Source organism: Elephas maximus, chromosome 23 (assembly GCF_024166365.1).
Source record: "Elephas maximus indicus isolate mEleMax1 chromosome 23, mEleMax1 primary haplotype, whole genome shotgun sequence".
Taxonomy (NCBI): Eukaryota; Metazoa; Chordata; class Mammalia; order Proboscidea; family Elephantidae; genus Elephas; species Elephas maximus.
In genome coordinates, this window is record NC_064841.1 from 5,967,583 (window position 1) to 5,990,865 (window position 23,283).

Genomic DNA, 23,283 nt, shown 5'->3' on the forward strand with positions numbered 1-23,283 from the left:
CTTACCTCTTCTTCTTAGTGATAATGAGGACGTCGTTAAAGAGAAAGAAGTAGACCTGCTGTTTGGATGTCCTTTTTGAGAAAAGCACGGTGTCTTCTACGTAGGCTGTCAATTCACCTCTTTTTACCAACCACCGGGAAGAGGAGACTAAAGGGAAGGGCTACAAAAAAGAGAAAAGCTCAACACCCAAGGCCAAATTAAAGCCCTTTTGTGACTATCAAAAGTAGGATATAAAACTTGTATTCCAACAAATGGTACATATTATGTTGTGTGCACTTATTTTGTAGATGTATAATAAAAATAAATCATCCAGCTGCCATTGAGCTGACACTGACTCGTGGTGACACCACGTATGTCAGAGCAGAACTGTACTCCATATGGCTTTCAATGGCTTGATTCTTCAGAAACAGACCACCAGGCCTTTCTGCCAAGGCACCCCTGGGTGGACTCAAACCGCCAACCTTTCGATTAATAGCCGAGCCCATTAACCATCTGCGCTACCCAGGGAAACAAGGGCATAATAGTAAATATAATCAGAAAAGTGCCGTGCATTCTCCAAGAGTAAATATAAAAGGACAATTTATTTCCCATATAAAAACTACTTCATTTTCCAATATGACAACTAAAACTCAACGAAAAAACGTTATTGGGTCCACCAAAAATTATGACCCTTCAGTAACCCTCAACTGAAAAAGAGGACTGATGAGGTGTTGCTTAAAATTGAAAAGCCTAGTAATGAAATCTATCTGTATCAACAACAGTTATTTTAAATCTCTCAAAGCAGAATTCAAACATCCTGAAAGCGCAGATAACTATGGTTGACAAGAGACTAGTACAAATGTCTACATTTGCCTTATGAACAAAAACGGCTTCATCCAAGCAAAAGAGGGGGAAAAAAAAAAAAGCAAACCCCCAAAGTTCTGTTTTGTCTCCTGGTTATCTACTGAGCCATATTCTCGAGAACACCTGTGCTTATGTGTATGGTAATTTTTCCCGTGGAAATTCAGCCCTGGGAGAAAGCATCGCGCCATTTTCTGGCTGTGAAAATCAAATTCTTCTAAAATAATCCAGCATAATCTCATAGAAAAGATTGTACCCAAGGAATTACATATGGTTTTTCTTTATTCATTTTTTTCATTTATTTATTATAAGCTAACTGGAAAACTCTCAAAATCACAGAATAATCCTTGCCCGTGAGAGTTCACCCTGTCTCTCTCTAAGATACCAGAAATGCTTACTGCTAAAAATCTGATGCTAAAAATTATACCCATAAAATAAGCCAGAGTTCTTAGACACACAACACAGAGCAGTGCAGTACAATCAAATGCCCTTCTTTTCAGGGAATAATGACGAAAAATGGCAAAAAGAAATTGGAGGTGTCAGGGAGGAAATAAGAAGGCTAAGAACATCTATTCTGAAGTTCGTGGTAATTTTTCCCATGGAAGTTCAACCCCAAAAGCCTCGTTCCAGTTTCTGGCTATAAAAATCAAGTTCTCCCAAAATAATCCATCATAATCTCATAGAAAAGGCTGTATCCAAGGGATTACATGTGTTTGTACTTGATTACATACAATTTTTAACTTTATAAAGGGCTTCTGTAAGATTTTTCATCAGTTAGCTACTACTTTCCTGATTGTGTCGCTTTTCAGACGGCTCCCAACTGACCTTACCCAGCTCCTCCTGGCACACAGGGCCTGGTCCACATGAGCTTCTGCTTACCACTCATGAGCTCTACCAGTACGAGACCAGCAGTAACAGGCAGCACATATTCAAAAAGCAACATCATGACAAATGGAGAAACAATTGAAGTTGTGAAGGATTTCATTTTACTTGGATCCACAATCAACATCCATGGAAGGAGCAGTCAGGAAATCAAACATGCATTGCATTGGGCAAATCTGCTGCAAAAGACCTCTTTAAAGAAGTCACTTTAAGGACTCAGGTGTGCCTGATCCAAGCCATGGTGTTTTCAATCACCTCATATACATGTGAAAGCTGGACAATGAATAAAGAAGACCAAAAAAGAACGGACACCTTTAAATTATGGTGTTGGTGATGAATATTGAATATACCATGGGTTGCTAGAAGAACAAACAAACATGTCTCGGAAGAAATACAACCAGAATGCTCCTTAGAAACAAAGATGGCGAGACTTTGTCTCACGTACTCTGGACACGTTATCAGGAGACACCTAGCCCTGGAGAAGGACACCATGCTTGGTAAGGTAGAGGGTCAGTGGAAAAGAGGAAGACCCTCAACAAGATGGAGTGACACAGTGGCTGCAACAATGAGATCAACAATGAGGCCACGACAACACTTGTGAGGATGGCGCAGGACCAAGCAGTGCTTTGTTCTGTTGTACGTAGGGTCCCTAAGAGTCAGAATTGACTCAACGGCACTTAACAACAACAAGGGAAAGAAGCAAACGGACACAAACCATCCATTAACAATCTTTTTTCGCAAACCAGAAAAGAAGGGCCCTTGTTTGAGTTAAAAGAACATCACAGCTCAACTCATGGGCTACCGCTGTTTTGCGGGAGGCTTTGCGAAGAAATCTCTAACAGGTTCCTTTCAATTCCAAAATTCTGTTATTTTAACGATCCACTTCCTCATGTTTGGTGTCTTCCTGGAAAGAAATCGTGCTTCTTAGATAATGTCTTAGCTTCTTTACTTGTGACCTGGAGAGAAGTCACTCAGACCAGACCTGGGTGAGCAACAGGTGAAGTGCCTAAGGTATCTGCTCCTTATCTGGTAGCCTCTTTTATCAGGTGATGGCCCTTATTTGACAAGCAAATTGGCCTCAACTATCTCTTCTCATTTACATAAGACTGAAGCAATAAACCCCTAACCCCATTGCTGTGGAGTCCATTCCAACTCCTAGCGACCCTATGGACAGAGTAGAACTGCCCCACAGAGTTTCCAAGGAGTGCCTGATGGATTCGAACTGCCATCCTTTTGGTTAGCAGCCGTAGCTCTTAACCACTACGCTAACCAGGGCCACCAGGATTGAAGCAATGGTAACGATTCTGTTTATGAAGAGGAGGGCGGATACCTTAATTTTAAATTCCAGCTGGGAGTTGATGGTATACATCATCTCAGTCCTCTCCATCTTCCGGGCTCCTTCATTGCACAGCCGAACCAACTGGGAAGACAGAAGATGGAGCAGGGTTAGTAGGCCAATGAGAGTAACTCACTTCCAAAGGCAGATCTCTTCTGAGAAATGCTTAGCACAGGGGATTTAAAGAACACTCCACATCACACAACTAAGACACTATGGCCAGTTAGCAGCGGTATGATAAGAGAAGTGAAGACGGAGGAAAAAAAAGTCCTGAAAATGTTTAGTGACACAGATGCTGTGTGTCCTCCTCTCACACCACCCTCTCTACACTCCCATCTTGGTCCTTTCTGCTCCTTTTCTCTGCCCCTTCCTCCTCACTTGACCCAGGGGAACCCCCCAACCTCAGGCCAAGCAACACCCCTCTCCCCACTTCCAAACCAGAGCAGTTTAAGACAGACTACCAACTTCAAAGGCAAATCCTAAATTGAGAGAGCTGCCCAGAGCAGGTCAGGGGCGGATTACCCAACAAGCAAGGTAAGCACGGGCTTATTTGTGCTTACTAATCTGCAGTGAAAATTTCTCATTTTTTCACCTCATCAAAGCTTCTGCTTCTAAGTATGGCTGACATCCGTCTCTCTCCCAACCCCACAGCACCTTCCTGCTGAATCAAAGCCTCTTTTCAGATTTACAATCCCTGTCAGGGACAGATGACCCAGTAAACAAAGTAAGCATGGCTTCCCTTGTGCTCACTTACTAATCTGTAGTGAACAGTTTCACATGTTTTTTACACATCTTGCATGTTCTCACCACACCTTCACCACATTTCACCACAAGATGTGAAACTGTTCACTACAGATCAGTAAATACGCACAAGTAAAGCCATGCTTACCTTGCTTCCTGGGAATCCGGCCCTCACAGCAAACAGCCCTGGAGGAAGAAAGCCTTGGGTGGAGCCTGATGGCCAATCATTCTTCAAGGATGGTCAAGCTAAGAGAAATCCAGTTTAGTTAGAAGTCCTGAATTATCTACAGATGGAATGCATTCACAGTGCCTTGATGAGCACCTAATATATACTTAGCTCCCTGATCTAAATCAAAACTAACTCTGTATTTCCAATTTCTTATTAATTGGAAAACCTATTTTAAAAAAAAAAAAATCCATACAAGCCACATTGGCCAAAAAGATAAATGTGATTGTTAGAAATAAAGGCTGGAAGTTCTAACTAGATTTATTTTTATAACTGCTTTGTCAGGTAATTAATGAATACCCACTGTAAAATAATACAGAAGTAAATAAAATAGGCCATGAAAGATCCCGACCTGCTCTGCTCCCCAGAGGGAACTGTTAACAGTCTAGGTTATACCCTTTCTTTTTTCCCCCCTTAAACATATAAACACACACATGCAGAAATTTTTCTTTTATTTTTGGAAGCACACTGTTCTATGTTTGTCTGTGACCTGATTGTTTTCACTCTCAGTACTTCCCTTATAAATAGATCACTCATTGAAGAAATCATTTATTCAGCACCTAAGGGTTTGTTTCTGGGTAAGATGCGTCAGGCAGAGCCCTGGTGTCACACTGGTTAAGAGCTACTGCTGCTAACCAAAAGGTCAGCAGTTCCAATCTACCACCTGCTCCTTGGAAACCCTATGGGGCAGTTCTACTCTGTCCTATAGGGTCTCTATGAGTCGGAATCGACTCGACAGCAACAGAAAGTACAGTATATCATAGGATACCACAGGCTATAGTATGATAGTGTGATTCCCTTACTGGAAACATTTAGAGTGATGATACTTCCTTCCTCTTCGTTTTGCTCTTGTAAACAAGGCTGGAAGAAATAGCCTTAAATACTTGAGCATTCCACGAGTATTTGTAAGATTCTGAGAAGCGAAATTTTTGCATGAAACGCCATGCATATTTTTGACTTTGCTAAACACTCCAAACTGCCTTCCAAGAAGGCTGTACCAATTTTTACTTCTGCTAAAAGTGTATGGGAATATGCAATTCCAACTCTCTTGTCAACTGTGACTGTTATCCTTCTTTCAGTCTAATTACTTTTATAATAAGAAAAACACAGGAACATTTATTTATGAAAAATTAATCAGATTGGAAAATAATCATGATAACGTTCAGTGGAAAAAAAAATACAGACTAACATAAACCTTACGGGCGACCTCAAATACGCCTCCCCCCAAAAAAAATGCACAGATAGAAATTGTCACGTTAAAGAGTCTTCATTTTACAGACCTGTATAAAACGTGATTTAAATAATAAATACAGGCACCATGTGCCTACGTAATAATAGTGATATATATCTTAAGGTGGTTGGGTACAGGAGATATTCATAACCACATAAGACATTCTGGGAAACGATTAAATAATTCTTAATTATTTTGCCTCTAGGAGAAAAGATTATAACTTAATACTGTCAGCCAATGTTAAGTAGACTTTTGTGAGGTAAGGGTTAAGGCACTTATTCTTTTTCACGAGAGAGAAAACAGCAGGGAAGATTTCATTAGGGCATAAGAAACCATCTCTCCACCACCACTCCTCCCACCTGAGACAACACTCTGGACACGCTTGCCACTCAGGTTCCCAGGAAATCTCCCTTCTCCCACCTGCCTTCCCAGCATGTCAAAAGAAAATCAGGACGTAAACATGTTTTCATTTTTTATGAAACATCTCTCTTGCTTTCGAGTTGTTTGATCAGGCCAGCAAGTCACTTGAGGCCCCCAAACCAGTAAACTGTCAGTCATTTCAGCGGCATGTACAAGCAATTCTGCTGAAGTATTATTCACACTGTGCAAACAAACCACATTAGGATTTTAATTACCAAAAAAGGCATCACTCATCTTTTTTTCTAAGAATGAGTAACTATGTAAGGAGACTTGCTGAGGGCCTCAGGCAGAATCTAGTTCTAAAAACCTGGGCCTCAACAGACCAAATATAACTCCCTAAAGTAAATATTGGGAGCTCCCAATTGCTCTGATTTCAGATAAAGCAAATGAGAAGTTCTGCATTCTAATTTCAAACCATAAATGCTCTCTCTCTATAAATGACCATTTCTGCTGAAAATACTGACACTCTGTTCTCCCAGCATCTATAAAACCCAATCAGCAATCTTCACACATAAAACAGAAGATTAATTCCTGAGCTGGCTATATTAACAGATGATTTCAGTTCCCAGGTAACAGCTAGGAGACTGGCAAATACATTGTGATATTCATGGCTCATGCCAAGGAGAGAAGTGCCGTCCTAAGGAGAAAGTAAGTCATGGGGCAGCGTTTCCTCACAGGTACCTTTTCTAAGCTTATGTACTTATAGTATCCATAAAGTAAGGCAATTCATAGGTCCATTGTCTCTCTGCCAAGCTTTCCTGAACTGACCAGCTCCCAATCAAGTGGAAAAGAGCTGCCTGAAGGAACACAGCAGTCATACTGCAACAGGGTTGTGAAATTCTTGAAACACATTAGATGATATTCCTGGATTCAATTTTACAACCAACCTTTCCTCTTTTCTCTTCTGCCTGAATTCTTATTCCTCCATCTGTGTTTATTCCGGTAACCAAAAACCAAAAAAACACATTACCATCAAGTCAACTCTGAACATAGCGACCCTACAGGACAGAGTAGAGCTGCCCCATAGGGTTTCCAAGGAGCAGCTAGTGGATTCGAACTGCCAACCTTTTGGTAAGCAGCCGAGCTCTTAACCACTGTGCCACCAGGGCTCCAAAACATCAGTAATGTAGTAATCAGTACTCAGTAATCTCGGCAACAACCAAGCAAAATGTGACAAGATCTCTTTCAAGTCCAAGGTTAGAACTTCTCCAGCAGCTCCTCCTACAGACCCCTGCTTCCTCACTTCCCTTTGAGGATCTGGGGTCCTGGAGGAGACACCCACTCACAACAGGACCTCAGGCAACTCCACAGCTGCTAGCCTAAGCCCCTTGGCTTAGTGTTTCCCTGAAGTATTCGGAAGACTGACAGGACAAGAGACGAATTTATATGGATCACCGATAGACTTCTTAGTCTGTATAAAAATGTGTAGTAGGAAAATAAACAGCGAGCTCATTAAACCCACAACTCTGCTGTTACTGCTGGCAAGGATGAGGACAAGTAAAACTGTGAGTCAATTTAAAGTCGATGAAAAGAAACAGTATTTCACAGTAAGGTGACAGGAAACACGTCAGGCTCATGATGGTGGCACGTAGCTCAAGACATTTAGGAAGCTGCGAATGCTAGTCATTATCTTTGATCCCCTGTGCCTACCTCACAGAATGTCCTCACTTTCATGCCTTCTACTGCTCCCTCCCATTAGCATCTAAACATAAACATGTTTTCCCTATCTTTAAGAAAAAAAAGCAAAAAGCAAAACCAAATGGCCCCACCTTCCCTTGCCTCCTCATCAGCTACAGCCCTCCCTCTTTCCCCTCAGGCCAGCGCCTTCAAATAGCTGGCTACACTCGCTGCAGTTTTCCACCTCCCACTCATTACCCAACACACTCCAACCTGGCTTCCACACCCACCGCTGCATGGATGCAGCCTACTTCTCTATAAACCCAATCAATGCCTCAATCCTCATCTCACGTCATCTTTCAGGGGCATTCAACACGGTTGACCTTCCTTCCATCCAACCATCTGCCATATGCCAGACCGCCATGGTTCGACTTTCCTCTGGCTATTTTTTTTTTTTTTTTCTGGCTATGGTTTTCTTTGGCTATGTTGTTGTTGCTGTTGTTTTCAGTCTCCTCTGCTGTCTCCTTTTCCCTACACAAGACCTTGAATGTTGACATTCTTCATGGCTGAGTCTATGATCTGCTGCCCTTCTCATTCAGTCCCCCTGGGTCACCTCATCCGCTCTTCTGCCTTCAGACACGGTCCACGTGCTGCTGATTCCCAAACCCATGTCTCCAATTCAGGACTCTTCTCTGAGCTCCTAACCTGTTTATTCAGTCAACTAGGATGTTCCATAGGAATCTCAATGACATGTTCACAATGGAGCTCATCGCTTCTCCCTACGTTCTTATTATAGCGATTATAATAAAAACCCACCTAGCCAGAGACTATGTTCTTTTCATTTCGGTCCCCAAATGTGCTCAATCTATCTCCAAGTCTACCTCTCTTGTAAACCCACTGCCTTTGAGTCAATTCTGACCCATAGCGACCCTATAGGACAGAGCAGAGCTGCTCTATAGAGTTTCCAAGGACTGCCTGGTGGAACCCTCTGGTACACAGGTCTAATTCTATCCTACTTACTGCTGTACACACCTGTTTAAGCCACTGTCATCTCTTGCCTCATCAACTACGAAAGCCCAGTAACTAGTTCCAACCCCACAGGAGCCTCTGCAGTGCATGACTTTATAGCTTCCACATCGACTTAGGATAGGTCCACAATTCCCTAATGTGGACAAGGCCCCTCGTGGCTGACTCCCCACTACTCTCTCTCCCAGACTGGTCACAGTAAGAATATTCCAGTTCTTCAAATTCTCCAAACACTCTCTTGTCTTTGGGCCTCTACCCATAAGCAAGGACACTCTCCATCCCCCAATTCCTAGCTCACACCTACTTGTGCTTTGGGACTCCACCTAAATATCACCATGTACTTCCCTATCACTTCACTCACCACCCTCTATTGTAATTCTTATGTAATGTCTGCCCTCCCCACTGACACTGAAAGTTCCATAAGGGTGGTAACCGTGATGCTATCTGTCTTAATCATTGACATATTCCTAGGGGCTGGCACCATGCCTGGAAAGGAGTTGATACTCAGTAAATATTTGTTGAATGCAAGGATGAATGACTAGCTGCCGAAACACAACAGAAACCGAGACATCCGTAGGTCCTTAAAGCAAGGCTGTCTGAAACAGCAAAAATGCCAGTTTTCATTGAAGTATGGAAACATTGTTCCATTTTTTAACTACCTAAAGAATACCGCACAAACGGCTATAAGAATCTACTAATTTTCAGCATCAAATCAAGACACACGCTCTTCCAAGGGGTCGGAGTGGTTTACTGTCTGAAAAACTGTTCAACAGTTACCTTGCTTACTTCCTTTAAAGCCCTTTTGCATACTTCATACTTCGGAGAGTCCTTGGGCGTTTTTTGACAGATGGTCTGCAATGAAGCAAAAGTGAATGAAATCAATTGATTCGTTTTAGTAAGTAAAACAAGGTCAGCGGCCAGCCGTACCCTCTCATTCATAGGAAACTTGGCAATGCTGAACACAACCTTAATGGGTGAGTGTGAAGATGACGTTAAAGTCCAATTATAAAACTGGGAAGTAGTCTTTAAACACACAAGACCCAAGTAAACCCAGACAATGGTAAAGTTAGAGGACAGACTTAGAGGTGGCAGAACTAGTTTGAAATCCCTGATTTGCCCCCTTTTGACCTTCGGGACGTCATCTACCTGGTCTCCAGAAGCCTCAGTTTCCTCACCTGTAAAATCAGGTTAACGCCATCTATGTCACAAGGCTGTTTGTTGCAAGGATTAAGTGAGAAAATGCACACAAAGCTCTCCTTAAGTCCTGGCATACGGTCGGCCCTCGATACTTGGTGAGAGTTACTGTAATGACCCTCATCACTATCACCATCACTATTAGTGGGAACTGCATTTGAAGACAATGTGATGTGAATAAAAGGATTAAGAAGGAAAGGGCAGCTAGCGTCAGGCCACCCTGTTCTGTCACGCTGCCCCTGCTTGACTAGCCGTGGCCACACGGCACGGCTGCATGCAGGCCTCCTGGCCGCCCTCCCAGCTGTAATTCACACCAGTCTCCATTCACGTCTCCCAGCCATGCCCTGACATTACTCAAAGTCTATTACTTGTTTTCTTCGTGAACATTCCCTACAAGCAGAAGGATGCTGAACTTTTCTCAGCGACTTGGCACAAATGCATAATGGGGCAAACTGATGCCTTGTTACGCTAGAAGAGAGTTTCATCCCTGTGTGGAATGGGGGCCCCACTTGTTACGCTGGAAGAGAGTTTCATCCCTGTGTGGAATGGGGGCCCCACAGCATCGTGGAACATCACAAGTACGACGGATCTCAGTGAACAACCTGACAAGACCGAGGTCTAAAGAGATTAAGTAACTTGCCCAAGGTCAGATGCCTAGTTAGTGGCTCAGCCAGAAATGGAATCTAGGCCTTGTGACTTCTAAAGCCAATATTCTCCGCATTTCAAAAAAAGCAGAGCAAGTGGGCGATGTAATTTAAATTCTTCAGAGTTACCACACAAGCCTAAAAAGATACTGCCAAATATATCAGACATACATGAGACTTTCCAACGTAACAGCACCTTCTCACTTCTTGTTGGCTGTCGTTGAGTCCGCCCTGGACTCAGGGTGATCCCGTGTGTTACGGAGTAGAACTGCTCCACGGGGTTTTCTTGGCTGTAATCTTTACAGAAGCAGTCTGCCAGGCCTTTCTTTCGCAGAGCCACAGAGGGGGTTTGAACCACCAACCTTTAGGTTAGAAGCTGATAGCAAACTGCTATGAGCCACTCGGGCACCTTTCCAAACAAACAGCACCTTCTCAGTTAGCTGGGGTATTTTATGCATCAATTTAAGTAGACTACAAATACTTGGATTTATAGCAGCAGAGGTATGCACAGAAGAGAAAGCCACAGGCCGTGTCTTACATCCATCAGCAGAGGCAGGCGGGTCACCCTCTGCATGGGCAGAATGAGGAAGGAGATCATGGGTAAGTTTCTACACTCTTCATGGGTCTCGATCCGTGATAATACTTCCTTAAAGGATGGATTGGTGGCTCTGAGGGGAAAGAAGAAATAAATAAAACTTCAAGATATTCCCTCCTCAAAGTTAAGGAGCAAGCGAAATGTGTTACGGAACGCTTTAATACATGTACACGTTCCCAGTGACCTATAAGTATACGAAAACAACACGAACACTTCATTACACAGGCCGACAAAGACGTCTCGTCTGCCTGACATGTGAGGCTGAACCTGAGATGGAAGTGGAAGATAACAGTGTAAACTGTAAGACAGAAATGTGTGAGCTGGGCATTTATGACAGTGGAAAGAAATGAAGAGGCAGTGGTACCATAAAGGCGAGCACAACATTTCGACCAACGCGACTTAATTAATTAACGTTAGGTTAGACCACTGAATCCGTAACGTTCAGCACGGCTTACAGCAACTTCTGGAGGGTCCGCTGCTGGTAGACTTCGTTGGTGCAGTATTTCACGTACGGGTCAAACGTGGACGCCGTGTGCTTTTCTACGATGTCACTTATGTCATCAATGAAGATATTATTCTGATGTCTTGCTTCCAGCTCTGTAAAGAATCTGAAAAGACAAAGAAAACAAAAGCGTTTTACACTCCCTATTTCCCAGACTTAAGCAGACAACAGATTAGCCTCACCTAATTCTATTATTTAGTGTTTGAAAATATCAGTAGTGCACACCAATTCACTAAGTTAAAAAGATCCCAGGGGAAAAAAACTATAAAAATGTTGTTTAAATCTATCAGATTAACACTTCTTGCTTCAACTGTTTGGCTTAAAACATGGATCCTGTAGGAAATTTCTCTACCTTCAGGTACATTTAGACTGTACAGATTTCACTGTTTTTCAAGAATTCCCTAGATATGGGGCAGTAGCCATGATAGATTCTATCATATTGAGAATAAGAGCACGTGAACAAAACACCTAAACAAGTGTTTAAAAAACAAGTAAAAATAAATTTGATTCTATGTGCCCTTTCTCTCAAAATAAAAACAATCGTATTATTTTAAATCTAATAATATGTATTGTATTTAGATGTCGTCATACTTTATTTTGATTGTAATCAAGGGCTGCCAGCTTTAGCAGTGTGTGTGTGTGTGTGTGTGTGTGTGTGTGTGTGAGAGAGAGAGAGAGAGAGAGAAAGAGATGTCTGGTTAGATTTGAATTTCAGATAAACAAGGAATAATTTTTTAGTAGAAAGTATGTCCTAATTACTGCGTGGGGCATCCCAGGTGCCCAGTATTTCATCCGGCCACCCTAGACTGCACCCAGTTTTAACAGAACATCAAACTCGGATATGTGAAATAGGTTGCCACCCAGAGCCTTAGCACTCAGAAGGTGGCCCACAGACCTGCAGCATCTGATGAGAAATGCAGAGTCTCCCCAGCCCCTCCTCCAGTCTGACTTTGTGCTCTAACAAGACCTCCAGATGATTCGAACACACATTAAAAATTGAGAAGTACCACCCTGGACCGTCCTTACTGTCCAGGGTTGGTGTGATGGGAAAACCTTCAAGAAAAATCTATGGCACAGGGACCAAAACATTTTCCAGAAAGTGTGACAAAAAGTGAAATTGACAGTAAATGCGAATGTTGACTTCTGGAATAGTGAGGCAGGAAAAAATACAGATTTCAGTAAGCTCTTTAGGTAAAGCATGAAGTACATTGGGGCTCCTTGTCAGTTTGCCGGGGTGGGCTCCAAAGTCTAAGCTTCAAAACCAGCAGTGACACAATAGCCCGAAGGTGGACACAACCTAAGTCCCCATCGACAGACAAATCAACAAACAAAATGTGGTAGATAAATACAATGGAATACTACTCAGCCAGTAGGAGAAATGAAGTCTTGATACATGCTACAATACGGAGCAAAATTGTACAATTATGCTGAGTGAAATAAGCCAATCACAAAAGGACAAATATTGTATGACCTGGTGACGCAGTAGTTAAGAGTTACAGGGCTAACCAAAAGGTTGGGAGTTTGAATCTACCAGGTGCTCCTTGGAAACCCTATGGGGTAGCTCTACTCTGATAAGGTCACTAGGAGTCAGAATTGACTTGATGGCAATGGGTTTGGTTTTGGTTTTTTATACATATATTACAAAAAAAAAAAAAAAAAAGGGCAATTTTATAGAGACCAAAGTTAATTAATGATTACCAGGGGCAGGAGAGAAAGGGGGTAAGGGGGGCTAAGGGTGATGGAAAAATCACATTGATTAAAGGTAGTGTTGGACAGCCAACTATTGTAACTGCTGTCAATAAGTTGTACATCTGTAAAAAGTTGAGTTGGCAAAAGTTGTATGATAGATATATTTACAACAACCACATAAAAGAGTTGTTGAGGCTGCTTAAAAACACCTCATGAGATTTGCTTCCTTGGTTTGGAGTTTAGGATCCTTTGTTCATGGGACAGTCCAGTTAACTGGCCTAATATGTTTAGTGCCTCTGTTCTATCTCCTAGTTCGTTGCATAGTGCCTGGGGTCTTAAAAGCTTGCAAGTGACCATCCACGGCACAATGATTGGTCTCTATTCACCGGGAACAACACAGGAAGAAGGAGAGTCAAGAACAGGATGGGGGTATGGAAGGTGCGGCTAACTGCCTCCATGAGCAACTGCCTCCTCTGCCATGAGACCAGAAGAACTGGATGGTGCCCCACTACCATTACTGAACGTTTTGATCAAAGATTCTGTAGAAGAATCCTGATCAAAAGAGAGAAACGCAGAACAGAATTTCAAATTCTAAGGGACTCCAGACCTTCTGGAGCCATGGAGGTTGGATGAACCCCTGAAACTATTGCCCTGAGATAATCTTTAAACCTTGAACCAAAAGTATCCTCTAAAGTCTTCTTAAAACCAAACAAGAGTCTTGCTTAACTAGTAAAAATGTCTGCCTTGAGCATTACGCTCTTTTAGCTTTTAAGAACTAGCAATTGGAAAGATCAGATAAGAACCCTAGGGGACAGCAAGTTTATGTTAATAGGGGGAGGAACAACTCAGAGAAGGAGGGTGAGAATGGTTACACAACTTGGGGACTGTCACTGAATTGTACATGTCGAAACTGTTGAATTACTGTATGTTTTGCTGCATATATTTCTCAACAACACAACAAATAAACCGTGACTGAGACAACAAAATTTTATACAAGATGATTAGTAGTAAATATGAGCTGATATTTTCTCACATTTATATGTTATTTTTTTTTCTTTTTCTTTTATTGTATTTTAGATGAGGGTTTACAGAGCAAATTAGTTTCTCATTAAACAATTCGTATACATTGTTTTGTGACACTGGTTGCCACCTCCACAACATGTCAACACTCTCCCCTTCTCAACCTTGGGTTCCCCGTTACCAGCCTTCCAGGCTTCTCCTGCCTTCTTGTTCTTGCCCCTGGGCTGGTGTGCCCCCTTAGTCTCATTTTGTTTTATGTGCCTGTCTAATCTTTGGCTGAAGGGTGAACCTCAGAAGTGCCTTTGTTACTGAGCTAAAAGGATGCTCAGTGACCACACTCTTAGGGTTTCTCTAGTCTCTGTCAGACCACAAGTCTAGTCTTTTCTTGTGTGTGAGTTAGAATTTTGTTCTATGTTTTTCTCCAGCTCTGTCCAGGACCCTCTACTGTGATCCCTGTCAGAGCAGTTGGTGAGGGTAGCTGGGCACCATCTAGTTGTGCTGGACTCAGTCTGGAGAAGGCTGTGGTGCTTGTGATCCATTAGTCCTTTGGCCTAATCTTTTCCTTGTGTCTTTGGTTTTCTTCATTCTCCCTTGCTCCCAAAGGGGTGAGACCAGGGGAATATCTTAGATGGCAGCTTGCAAGCTTTTAAGACCCTAGACACTACTCACCTAAGTAGGATGTAGAACATTTTCTTTATAAACTATGTTATGCCAATTGAGCTAGATGTTCCCCAAGTCCATGGTCCCCACAGCCTTCAGTCCAGTAATTCGACCTCTTAGGGAGTTTGGATGTGTCTATGGAGCTTCCATGACCTTGCCTTGGACAAGTTCTGCTGGCTTCCCCAGAACTGTGTACTGTCTTACCCTTCACCAAAGTTACCTACATCTTGGTTATTTTCAAACAATATCCTGGTACTTAGAAAACAACAACAAGAGGCCTTAATTTTATTTCATATATTCACACGCACATGGAATTCATTTTAGTACAAATTGTATTAGCTTGTCCTCAGTCTATTCTATTTTTATAAAGTTTCCATAGGAGCTTAAAAGACAAAGAAATATGTCTTAACTTCCTGGAAGTGTGGCATTACTTAGACTCTGAGAAAGTGCCTACATTTTCATTTCTTTTAAAAAGGACTTAGGAAAAACAATCCATATGATTCCCCTCCACAGACTACAAAACAGCAAGAATAAAACCCTGAAGCACAAGGACTTTGCTGGGTTGCTTGGCCTTCCTGCCACTGGTATCAGGATTTAATAGGCAAAACTCTGAAGGCAATAATAGTCCAGGAATCAAACGAGTATCTTCCAAAAGTCAAAGCCTTCAGATTACTCTGCTAAGACTGAGTCTATTAACATTCACATAAAAATATCAAACCCTCTCCTGAACACTCCAGCAATCTCAAAAACAACCAACTCTAAACCCCCACACAAACAAAAGCCATGTTTCTCGAAGGACCTGGTCCCAGACTTCAAAAAATTTGTGATACGATAGGAAGGTAAGGATGAGAAAGATAACATTCCAGCACATAACTGCAGGTTGAAACGTGCACGAGGGCGATGGTGGTTATCACCTTAAAATGGAAATATTCTGCACCTCTTAAAGTCGCATGTACCTCGTGCATCAACAGAAAGAATAGTGAAATTCTCGGACTATTTGTTGAAGAAACAGAAACTATCATTTAGTGGGTATCCTCCATACAGCCCTGTTGGGTACTTTATATTTTCGATCTCGTTTAATCCTCATAAGGCCGTTGTGAAGTATACGGCCTTATCCCCACTGTAAACATGGGAACAGAGGCTCAGAGCTTCAGCAACCAGACCCCTGCAAGCTGTAGAGTCAGAACGTGAACCAGGTCCTTCTGGTCCACAGTCAGATACGGCCTCGCTCTGAGCGCACAGAGACAGGCCACACGCACGCATCTTAGACTGACAGACACATTTGCCTATTTCCGAGTGCTAAACATGCCCCGAAACGGAGGCTGGAGCCCTGGTGACTCAGTAGTTAAGAGCTCGGCTGCTAACCAAAAGGCTGGCGGTTTAAAACCACCAGCCGCCCCTTGGAAACCCCATGGGGCAGTTCTCCTCTGCCTATTAGGGTTGCTCTGAGTCAGAATTGACGGCAACAGGCTTGGTTTGGTTTTATAAATCAAGGCTTTTCTTGGCTTTTCACTCACTTGCTTTTTTTTTTTTTTTAACTGCACTAAACTTGTCCCAATAATACTATATGTCAAGAAATGATAATACAATACTAAGAATCAACACAGAAGAAGCTGTTATATGCCAAGGAGAGGATATTCCATTTAATGAAAGTATGGAAGGATCCTTTCCCTCCATACATTCATAGCTGAATGGCAGATGCCTGGTGTGGAACCAATTAATTATGAGTTCCACACGGAGGCAGGGTGCCTGACTGCATGGTACACATGGCTGAGAAAACACGTTGAGGATGGCATTGGGGAGTGATGAGGAGCAGAGAATGCTGGGCACAGGAAGCGTTGTGGGTACAGGCACGAACCACAGAGAGGAAACTGTGGTAGCTGACTGAGGCCGAGGTACAGACTGCAGGAGAACAGGACCAGGGAAAGAACTGAAAAGCAGAGTAGAGTCAGCCTGCAAAGGTTTCAATGCATGTTGAGGAGCTTGGCCTGAATCTTGGATGATGAGGAATTACTGGAAGTGTTTAAACCAACAAGTTGCTCAAAATCAGGTAGAGAAAACTGAGCCAGAGGAAGGGAGGCTTAGAAGTGGGGAGAGACAGGCGGCCAGCAGATCAGCTAGATGGTTGATTTGGGCATGCAGTGAGAAAATGAGGCAGCGGGAAAACAGAAAAAGTGGACGCAGATTAGAGGAAAGGTGTGGAGTAAAACTAATAGAATCCAGGAACTCATTAGATGGGATGCCAAGGGAGATGCTGGGGTTTGTAGCCAAGGTTTCTATCTGGCCAACAAGGTGGGTCATTAAGCCTAATGAAGACAAGGATCCCGGAAGAGGAAGAAGCAGCAGGAAGGAAGTGGTTTAACTTTGCCTTGGAGATGTCTAATAGAGAGCTGAAATACAAAACTGTGAGAACTCAGAGGAACTGGAACTCTAGGGGAGCCCTGGTAGTGCAGTGATTAAGAGCTACGGCTAGTAACCAAAAGGTCAGCAGTTCGAATCCACCAGCCACTTCTTGGAAACCCTAAGGGGCAATTCTACTCTGTCCTGTACGGTCACTGTGAGTTGGAATTGACTTGATGGCAACAGATTTGTTTTTGTTTTCCTGGTGGTTCAGTGGTAGAGTTCTCCCATTTCATACAGGACATCCGAGTTTGATTCTTGGCCAGTGTACCTCAAGTGCAGCCACTACCCTTCTGTCACTGAAGGCTTGCATGTTGTGATGCTGAATAGACTTCAGCGGAGCTTCCATACTAAGATAGACCAGGAAGAAAGGCCTGGTGATCTACTTGCAAAAACTCAGCCAATGAAAACCCTATGGATCACAATCATCCAAACTCATTGTGCCTGGGGTCATCATGAGTCATGGGCGGACTCAACCGCATCTAACAACAACATTTTAGCTGATTTTCAAATAAATGCAAACTATTTGGACTTTTACTCCAAGTATTTTTTTTTTATTATTATTGTGCTTTAGATGAAGTTTTACAGAGCAAATTAGTTTCTCATTAAACAATTAGTACACATATTGTTTTCTGACATTGGCTGCCACCTTCATGACAGGTCAACACTCTCCCCTTCTCGTCTTTGGGTTCCCTCTTACCAGCTTTCCTGTCACCTCCTGCTTTCTAGTCCTTGCCCCTGGACTGGTGTGCCCCTTTAGTCTCATTTTGTTTCATAAGCCTGTCTAATCTTTGGCTGAAAGGGTGAACCTCAGGAGTGACTTCAGTACTGAGTTAAGAGGGTGTCCAAGGGCCTATACTCTCGGGGTTTCTCCAGTCTCTGTCAGACCAGTAAGTCTGGTCTTTTTTTGTGAGTTAGAATTTTGTTCTACATTTTTTCCCAACTCTGTCCAGGACCCTCTATTGTGATCCTTGTCAGAGAAGTTGGTGGTGGCAGCTGGGCGCCACCTGGTTGTGCTGGACTCAGTCTGGCGAAGGCTGTGGTAGCTGTGGTTCAACCAAGTTTTTTTTTTTTTAATGCACATTTTAAGGAAATGTCCAAAGAAAATTTTAAAAATAAAAACCATTCATAAGGTCACTATCATGTAACTCTAGGAAATAAATATCTCTTAAAGTTTCTTGTCTTTAGCTAGCCAATGACAACCTCAAAGAATGCAACTACAAAACCAAAAACAACAGTAACTTGGCTTTTCTCTATGAAAAGGAAAACCTCATTTATCGCTGTAAAAGGTTTGCTAAAGTACAAGATTAAAGCAAGGTACTAACAAAATACCTGATTATACTGCTTACTTTAATATAAAATAAACCAAGCCAACCATGTTGTAGTTTGACATTGGCGTAATTAAAACATAATTCAAAGCTTTCTATGTTCAATGATCTATTGGTTATTTTGGCAGATTTGCATACTTTATGAAGTGAGCTAAGTTACAAAAAAACAAGAAAGTTACTGAAGAATGAGGTATTGTATCAGTAACCAAGAACGCTGGTGATTCAAGTCATATCTGAAGCAGAAGTAAGAGCATTTTAGCTCCCTGGATGAAACCTGAATGAGTTTGTGAGGTAAGCTGACTTATTTGGACGGGGAACTTTTAAATGGAAATATGTATTTCAGCTCTATGACTTTTCTATCTGGAACAATACCATCATTATTTCTTCTCTGTAGCACTGCCAAGATCATTATGTTCATCTACTTGCAATCACGCTACACAACCTTTCTTTTTCTTCCCCTACCAAAGTTCCAATCTCTTGGCTAAAGTCTAGATTTTGAGAATCCATCTTGTGGACCAAAAAAGGGCTTCCTAGATACTCCCTCCTAAGCAGAAACCCATGATGGTGGTGGTGGCTCAGTGGTAGAATTCTTGCCTTTCATAGGGAAGACCTGGGTTCGATTCCCAGCCAATGTACCTCATGTGCACCCACCACTGGTCTGTGTCAGTGGAGGCTTGTGTGTTGCTATGTTGCTGAACAGCTTTCAGTGGAGCTTCTAGACTAAGAAGGGCTAGGAGGAAAACCCTGGTGATCTACTTCTGAAAAACGAGCCAATGAAAACCCTTATGGATCACAATGATCCAATCTGCAACTGATCATGGCAACGGCACAGAACCGGTCAACCTTTTATTCCATTGTACATGGGTCACCATGGACAGCTAAAGACAACAACAACCAGAAACTCAAGTTAATTCTGTTTAACTGTTAGCTCACCACCATCACTACAAACACACTCCTACAAGTGCTTCAAATGACTGCAGCCTCTCTGGCATGCTCCTTAGCTTTCTAGAGAAGGGTCAGAGCACCAAGGTCCCGGGAGATGGGACTTCAAAAAGATTTAACACAGTCCAAAGGACTAATGGACAACAACTACCACAGCCTCCACCAGACTGAGTCCAGCACAACTAGATGGTGCCTGGCTAACACCACTGACTGCTCTTATAGGGATCACAACAGAAGGCCCCAGAGAGAGTGGAGAAAAACGTAGAACAAAATTCTAACTCCCCAAAAAAGACCAGATTTACTGGCCTGACAGAGACTGGAGAAACTCTGAGGGTATGGCCCCTGGACACCCTTTTAGCTCTGTAATGATATCACTCCTGAGGCTCACCCTCCAGGCCCATAAAACAAAACAAGATAAAGGGGCACACCAGCCCAGGGGCAAGGAAGAGAAGGCAGGAGGGCACAGGAAAGCTGGTAATAGGGAACCCAAGGTCGAGAAGGGGAAAATGTTGACATGTCGTGGGGTTGGTAACCAATGTCACAAAACAATACTTGCATTAATTGTTTAGTGAGAAGCCAGTTTGTTCTGCAAACCATCTGAAGTACAATTAAAAAAAAAAAGATTTAGCACCCTCCTGAAAAAAAAAAAAAAAAAGATTCAACACAAGTCCAAGTTTGAAGAAAGAGCCTCATGTCTGCTGCAGAGCTTGTCTCTAATATTCCCCAGAATTGAATGGGCTGTATTTTCTTTAGGCTTTTGGGGGTTGCTTTATCAAGTGATCTTAAATGTGGCACTTGCATTTTTCAGGGAAAAAAAAGTCAACAGTGAAGTAACCACTTCTGATAAACTCAATGCATGTACTTTTGTTAGCTTCACAAAGGGTGAATGATACCGAAGGTCAATTTAGTTAGCCATTTTTTTTAAAAACAGGACAATTATCCCTCCAATAAGGTGATATTTATTTTAATGTCACCTATAAAAAGCTTATTTTTATATGGGATTGAAAATTTCTTTCTTTTTTTTTTTTCCTCGTGCGGTAGGTAGAAAAGACCTACCAATGTGACATGTAACTGTCCCTACGCCATTATTAACTTCTTAAAATTCAACTGGTAATAAAATGGGCATGGTAGATATGAGCATTCCCAAAGGCTCTTGGACAGACTTCAGTAAGCTCACCCACCTATAAAGGAGATTAAAACATAATTAATACGGACAACAAATGTGTTCTAATCAGTCAACCAAAACAATCTCCTCCCATGTGCACAGGCTGTGGTGAGCAAAGAGCTGATAATTACAACCAAGCACATGGCCTCTTTAATATCATCTTCAAGACTACTTTCTGAGATGGCCGTTGTATCCATTTTACAGATACGAAAACCAAGGGTAAGGGAGCCCTGGTGGCACAGTAGTTAAGAGCTATGGCTGTTAACCAAAAGGTTGGCTGTTCAAATCCACCAGCTGCTCCTTGGAAACCCTAATGAGGCAGTTCTACTCTGTTCTATAGGGTCACTATGAGTCGAAATCGAGTTGAGGGCAATGAGTTTGATTTTTGTTGGTTTAAGGGAGTTTAAGTTCAACTCTATGCTACCAGGGCACAGCTGGAACCAGAGCCAGAGCCTTTCTGAGTTCAGAGTCTCACCACCATACCTGCTGATCCTGCAGTTTCCATTACCGCTGGCGATCCCTCCATCTAGACATCCAGCAAGAAAAGCAACATTTGGAGCCAAAAAGAAATACATTGCTTTCCAAGAAGACCAATTTTTGAACTGTCTAAGCAAGTAAAGTACACAAATCAACATAGTCAAGGCTTCGAGGGTCAATTTATGCAATGGGAGGGCCAGAAGACAGCAGAAGCATCAGCCTCCACATCAGGTGAAACCTCAAGGAAAGACAACCAGAAGTCATGGCCAGTGATGTGTCCTGGGTGACACAGCATGATAATACTGGTTTTACAGGTACCCTTGAAATTCTGTGGGAGTCATTCATTTCAGCTCTCCATGTTCCCTGTTGTGGTCCCCTCTGCCTAGTGAACCCCACTCATCCTTCAAGTCCCAGATTAAATTTCACCTCTTCCAGAAAGCTTCCCCTGACCTTTCTGGGCCAGGTTAAGCTCCCTCATATTATGTTTTCATAAAACCCCATACTTTTCCTTCAGTGTGCCTACTCTGATCGTAATTAACAATTTTATGATTTTTGTTTATTTTTGTCTCTCTTAGCAAGCTCTGTTTTGGTCCCCATTTTATGCCCAGGACCCAGACACTGTAGCTGGAAATAGGGGATATTCAAATATCTGATAACAAAATGGGTGAATAAATCAAATTTGTTGTTTTAAATGCAAAATTTCAAAGATGAAACCTGTTCAAGGAGTGGTGTTCTATTGTTACTTTACAAAGAATGCAACACCCACAAATTGGTCAGTATCTACTTTGCTTTACTCACTGGTAAAGCAAGTCAACACATATTTACTGACCACAAATTGGGTCCCCAGAGCTATGTTAGGTGCAGTGAAGGCCATCAATGAAGACACAGCCTTCCAGCCCAAGCTTTTACAAGCCTGGCCAGTAGGTTCGTTAACATGAGACCAGTCCAGCCTGAGCTCCTTCAATGCCAGATGCTCTTTCTAAAAAACCAGCCCCGCCCCATCCCAATCTGATGAGGATCCTGTGCAGCTAGCAGCTCGCACTAAAGCACAGAAAGCAGGGCTCTGGTTATGCTCAACGCTGTCCTGTGTCCTTCTGAGAACAGCACGCTTCCAAGGTATTTTTCCTTCATTAATATCCAACTGCCTAAAGGGAACTCAAGTCACCCCTGCCCTTCTTCCTCGCTGGAGTGCACTGTCAATCTCCGCGGCTGCAGCAGCTCACCAGAGTGGGTCACAATCATTTATGCTGGAGACTTAACATACCAGGCAGGCTTCACATAGCTAAGGCGCTGTTATATAATAAATCACCTTCAGCAAATAAAGAAACATTCCAGATAAGTACCAGTGGCTAAATGTTGGACATGCCTTCCTAACAGGACCAATGGAACCCTTTGTAACGGACCAAAATGAATTTATATTCTGCCATGGGTAAGATGTGGGCTTGTTTTTCTTGGTGGCCATGCTGACTCTAAAGGTCAGAATCAATTGCTCTTAATGCACTGGATCAGGGGTGACAAATCAGGGCATGAGGGTCACCACTAACATGCAGAGTCCTTGCCTGGATGTAGCATTTGCGCTCCAGGTTGCCATTATTAATCAGCCAAAATCGATGAGCAAGATGAAGTGTGTCTACAATTCCTTCAACTCACTAAGCTGACAGGAAATGTGTTAACTGTTTAAAAAAAAAAAAAAAAACGAACACTATGGCCCTTGCTTCTGGATCAGAATATCCTATATCCTGACCTGGTAAAGGTCTCAGAAGTTTTCTCCTCAGGAGACTGTACATCTTCTCACATTCAATTTTGACTTTTTTCTTCTTAAATTTTATCTTGGATTGATGAATTAAAAATGGTTGGGAATGTGAGAAAAAAGAAAAACCAAGAACACTGTAAATAAAATGTTCTGGTAGCTCTCACTCCCATTCTGATAGCTAATGTTTGATCCTTAAAAACTCTAGGATGGTTTCTGTTAAAAGATTCTTATCATCTTACCAAAATCTCTAAGGTCAGCCTGTGCATAAGGCAGAAGAGACTGAAGTACAGGTGATAAAGTAAGGGTGTTCTCAGGATTTTGAATCTAAGAGTTTTCTTATTTGTAATACAACGCAAAATCAAACCCAAACCCATTGCCGTTGAGTCAATTCCGACTCATAACAACCCTACGGACAGAGTAGAACTCCCCTCAGGGTTTCCAAGGAGTGGCTAGTGGATTTGAACTGCCGATCTTTTAGTTAACAGCCTTAGCACTTAACCACTGTGCCAAGAGGGCTCCAATACAACCCAACACAGGTTTAATCCAGCACTACACAGGCACCTTCAGTCTAAGGCACCTGGCAAATCCCAGGGAA

General features: G+C 42.5%; 1 protein-coding gene across 1 annotated transcript in view; it reads right to left on the reverse strand.

The window, feature by feature from the left end:
• The window catches only part of ARHGEF26 (Rho guanine nucleotide exchange factor 26), a 137,550-nt gene that overhangs the window by 39,031 nt on the left and 75,236 nt on the right, over positions 1 to 23,283 (reverse strand). The window contains exons 6-10 of the mRNA XM_049867787.1: positions 11,208 to 11,360; positions 10,696 to 10,825; positions 9,097 to 9,171; positions 3,053 to 3,142; positions 6 to 160 (exon numbers count right to left, since the gene is read on the reverse strand). Of these exons, the coding sequence (XP_049723744.1) occupies positions 6 to 160; positions 3,053 to 3,142; positions 9,097 to 9,171; positions 10,696 to 10,825; positions 11,208 to 11,360 (603 nt within the window). The remainder of the gene's footprint in view (positions 1 to 5; positions 161 to 3,052; positions 3,143 to 9,096; positions 9,172 to 10,695; positions 10,826 to 11,207; positions 11,361 to 23,283) is intronic.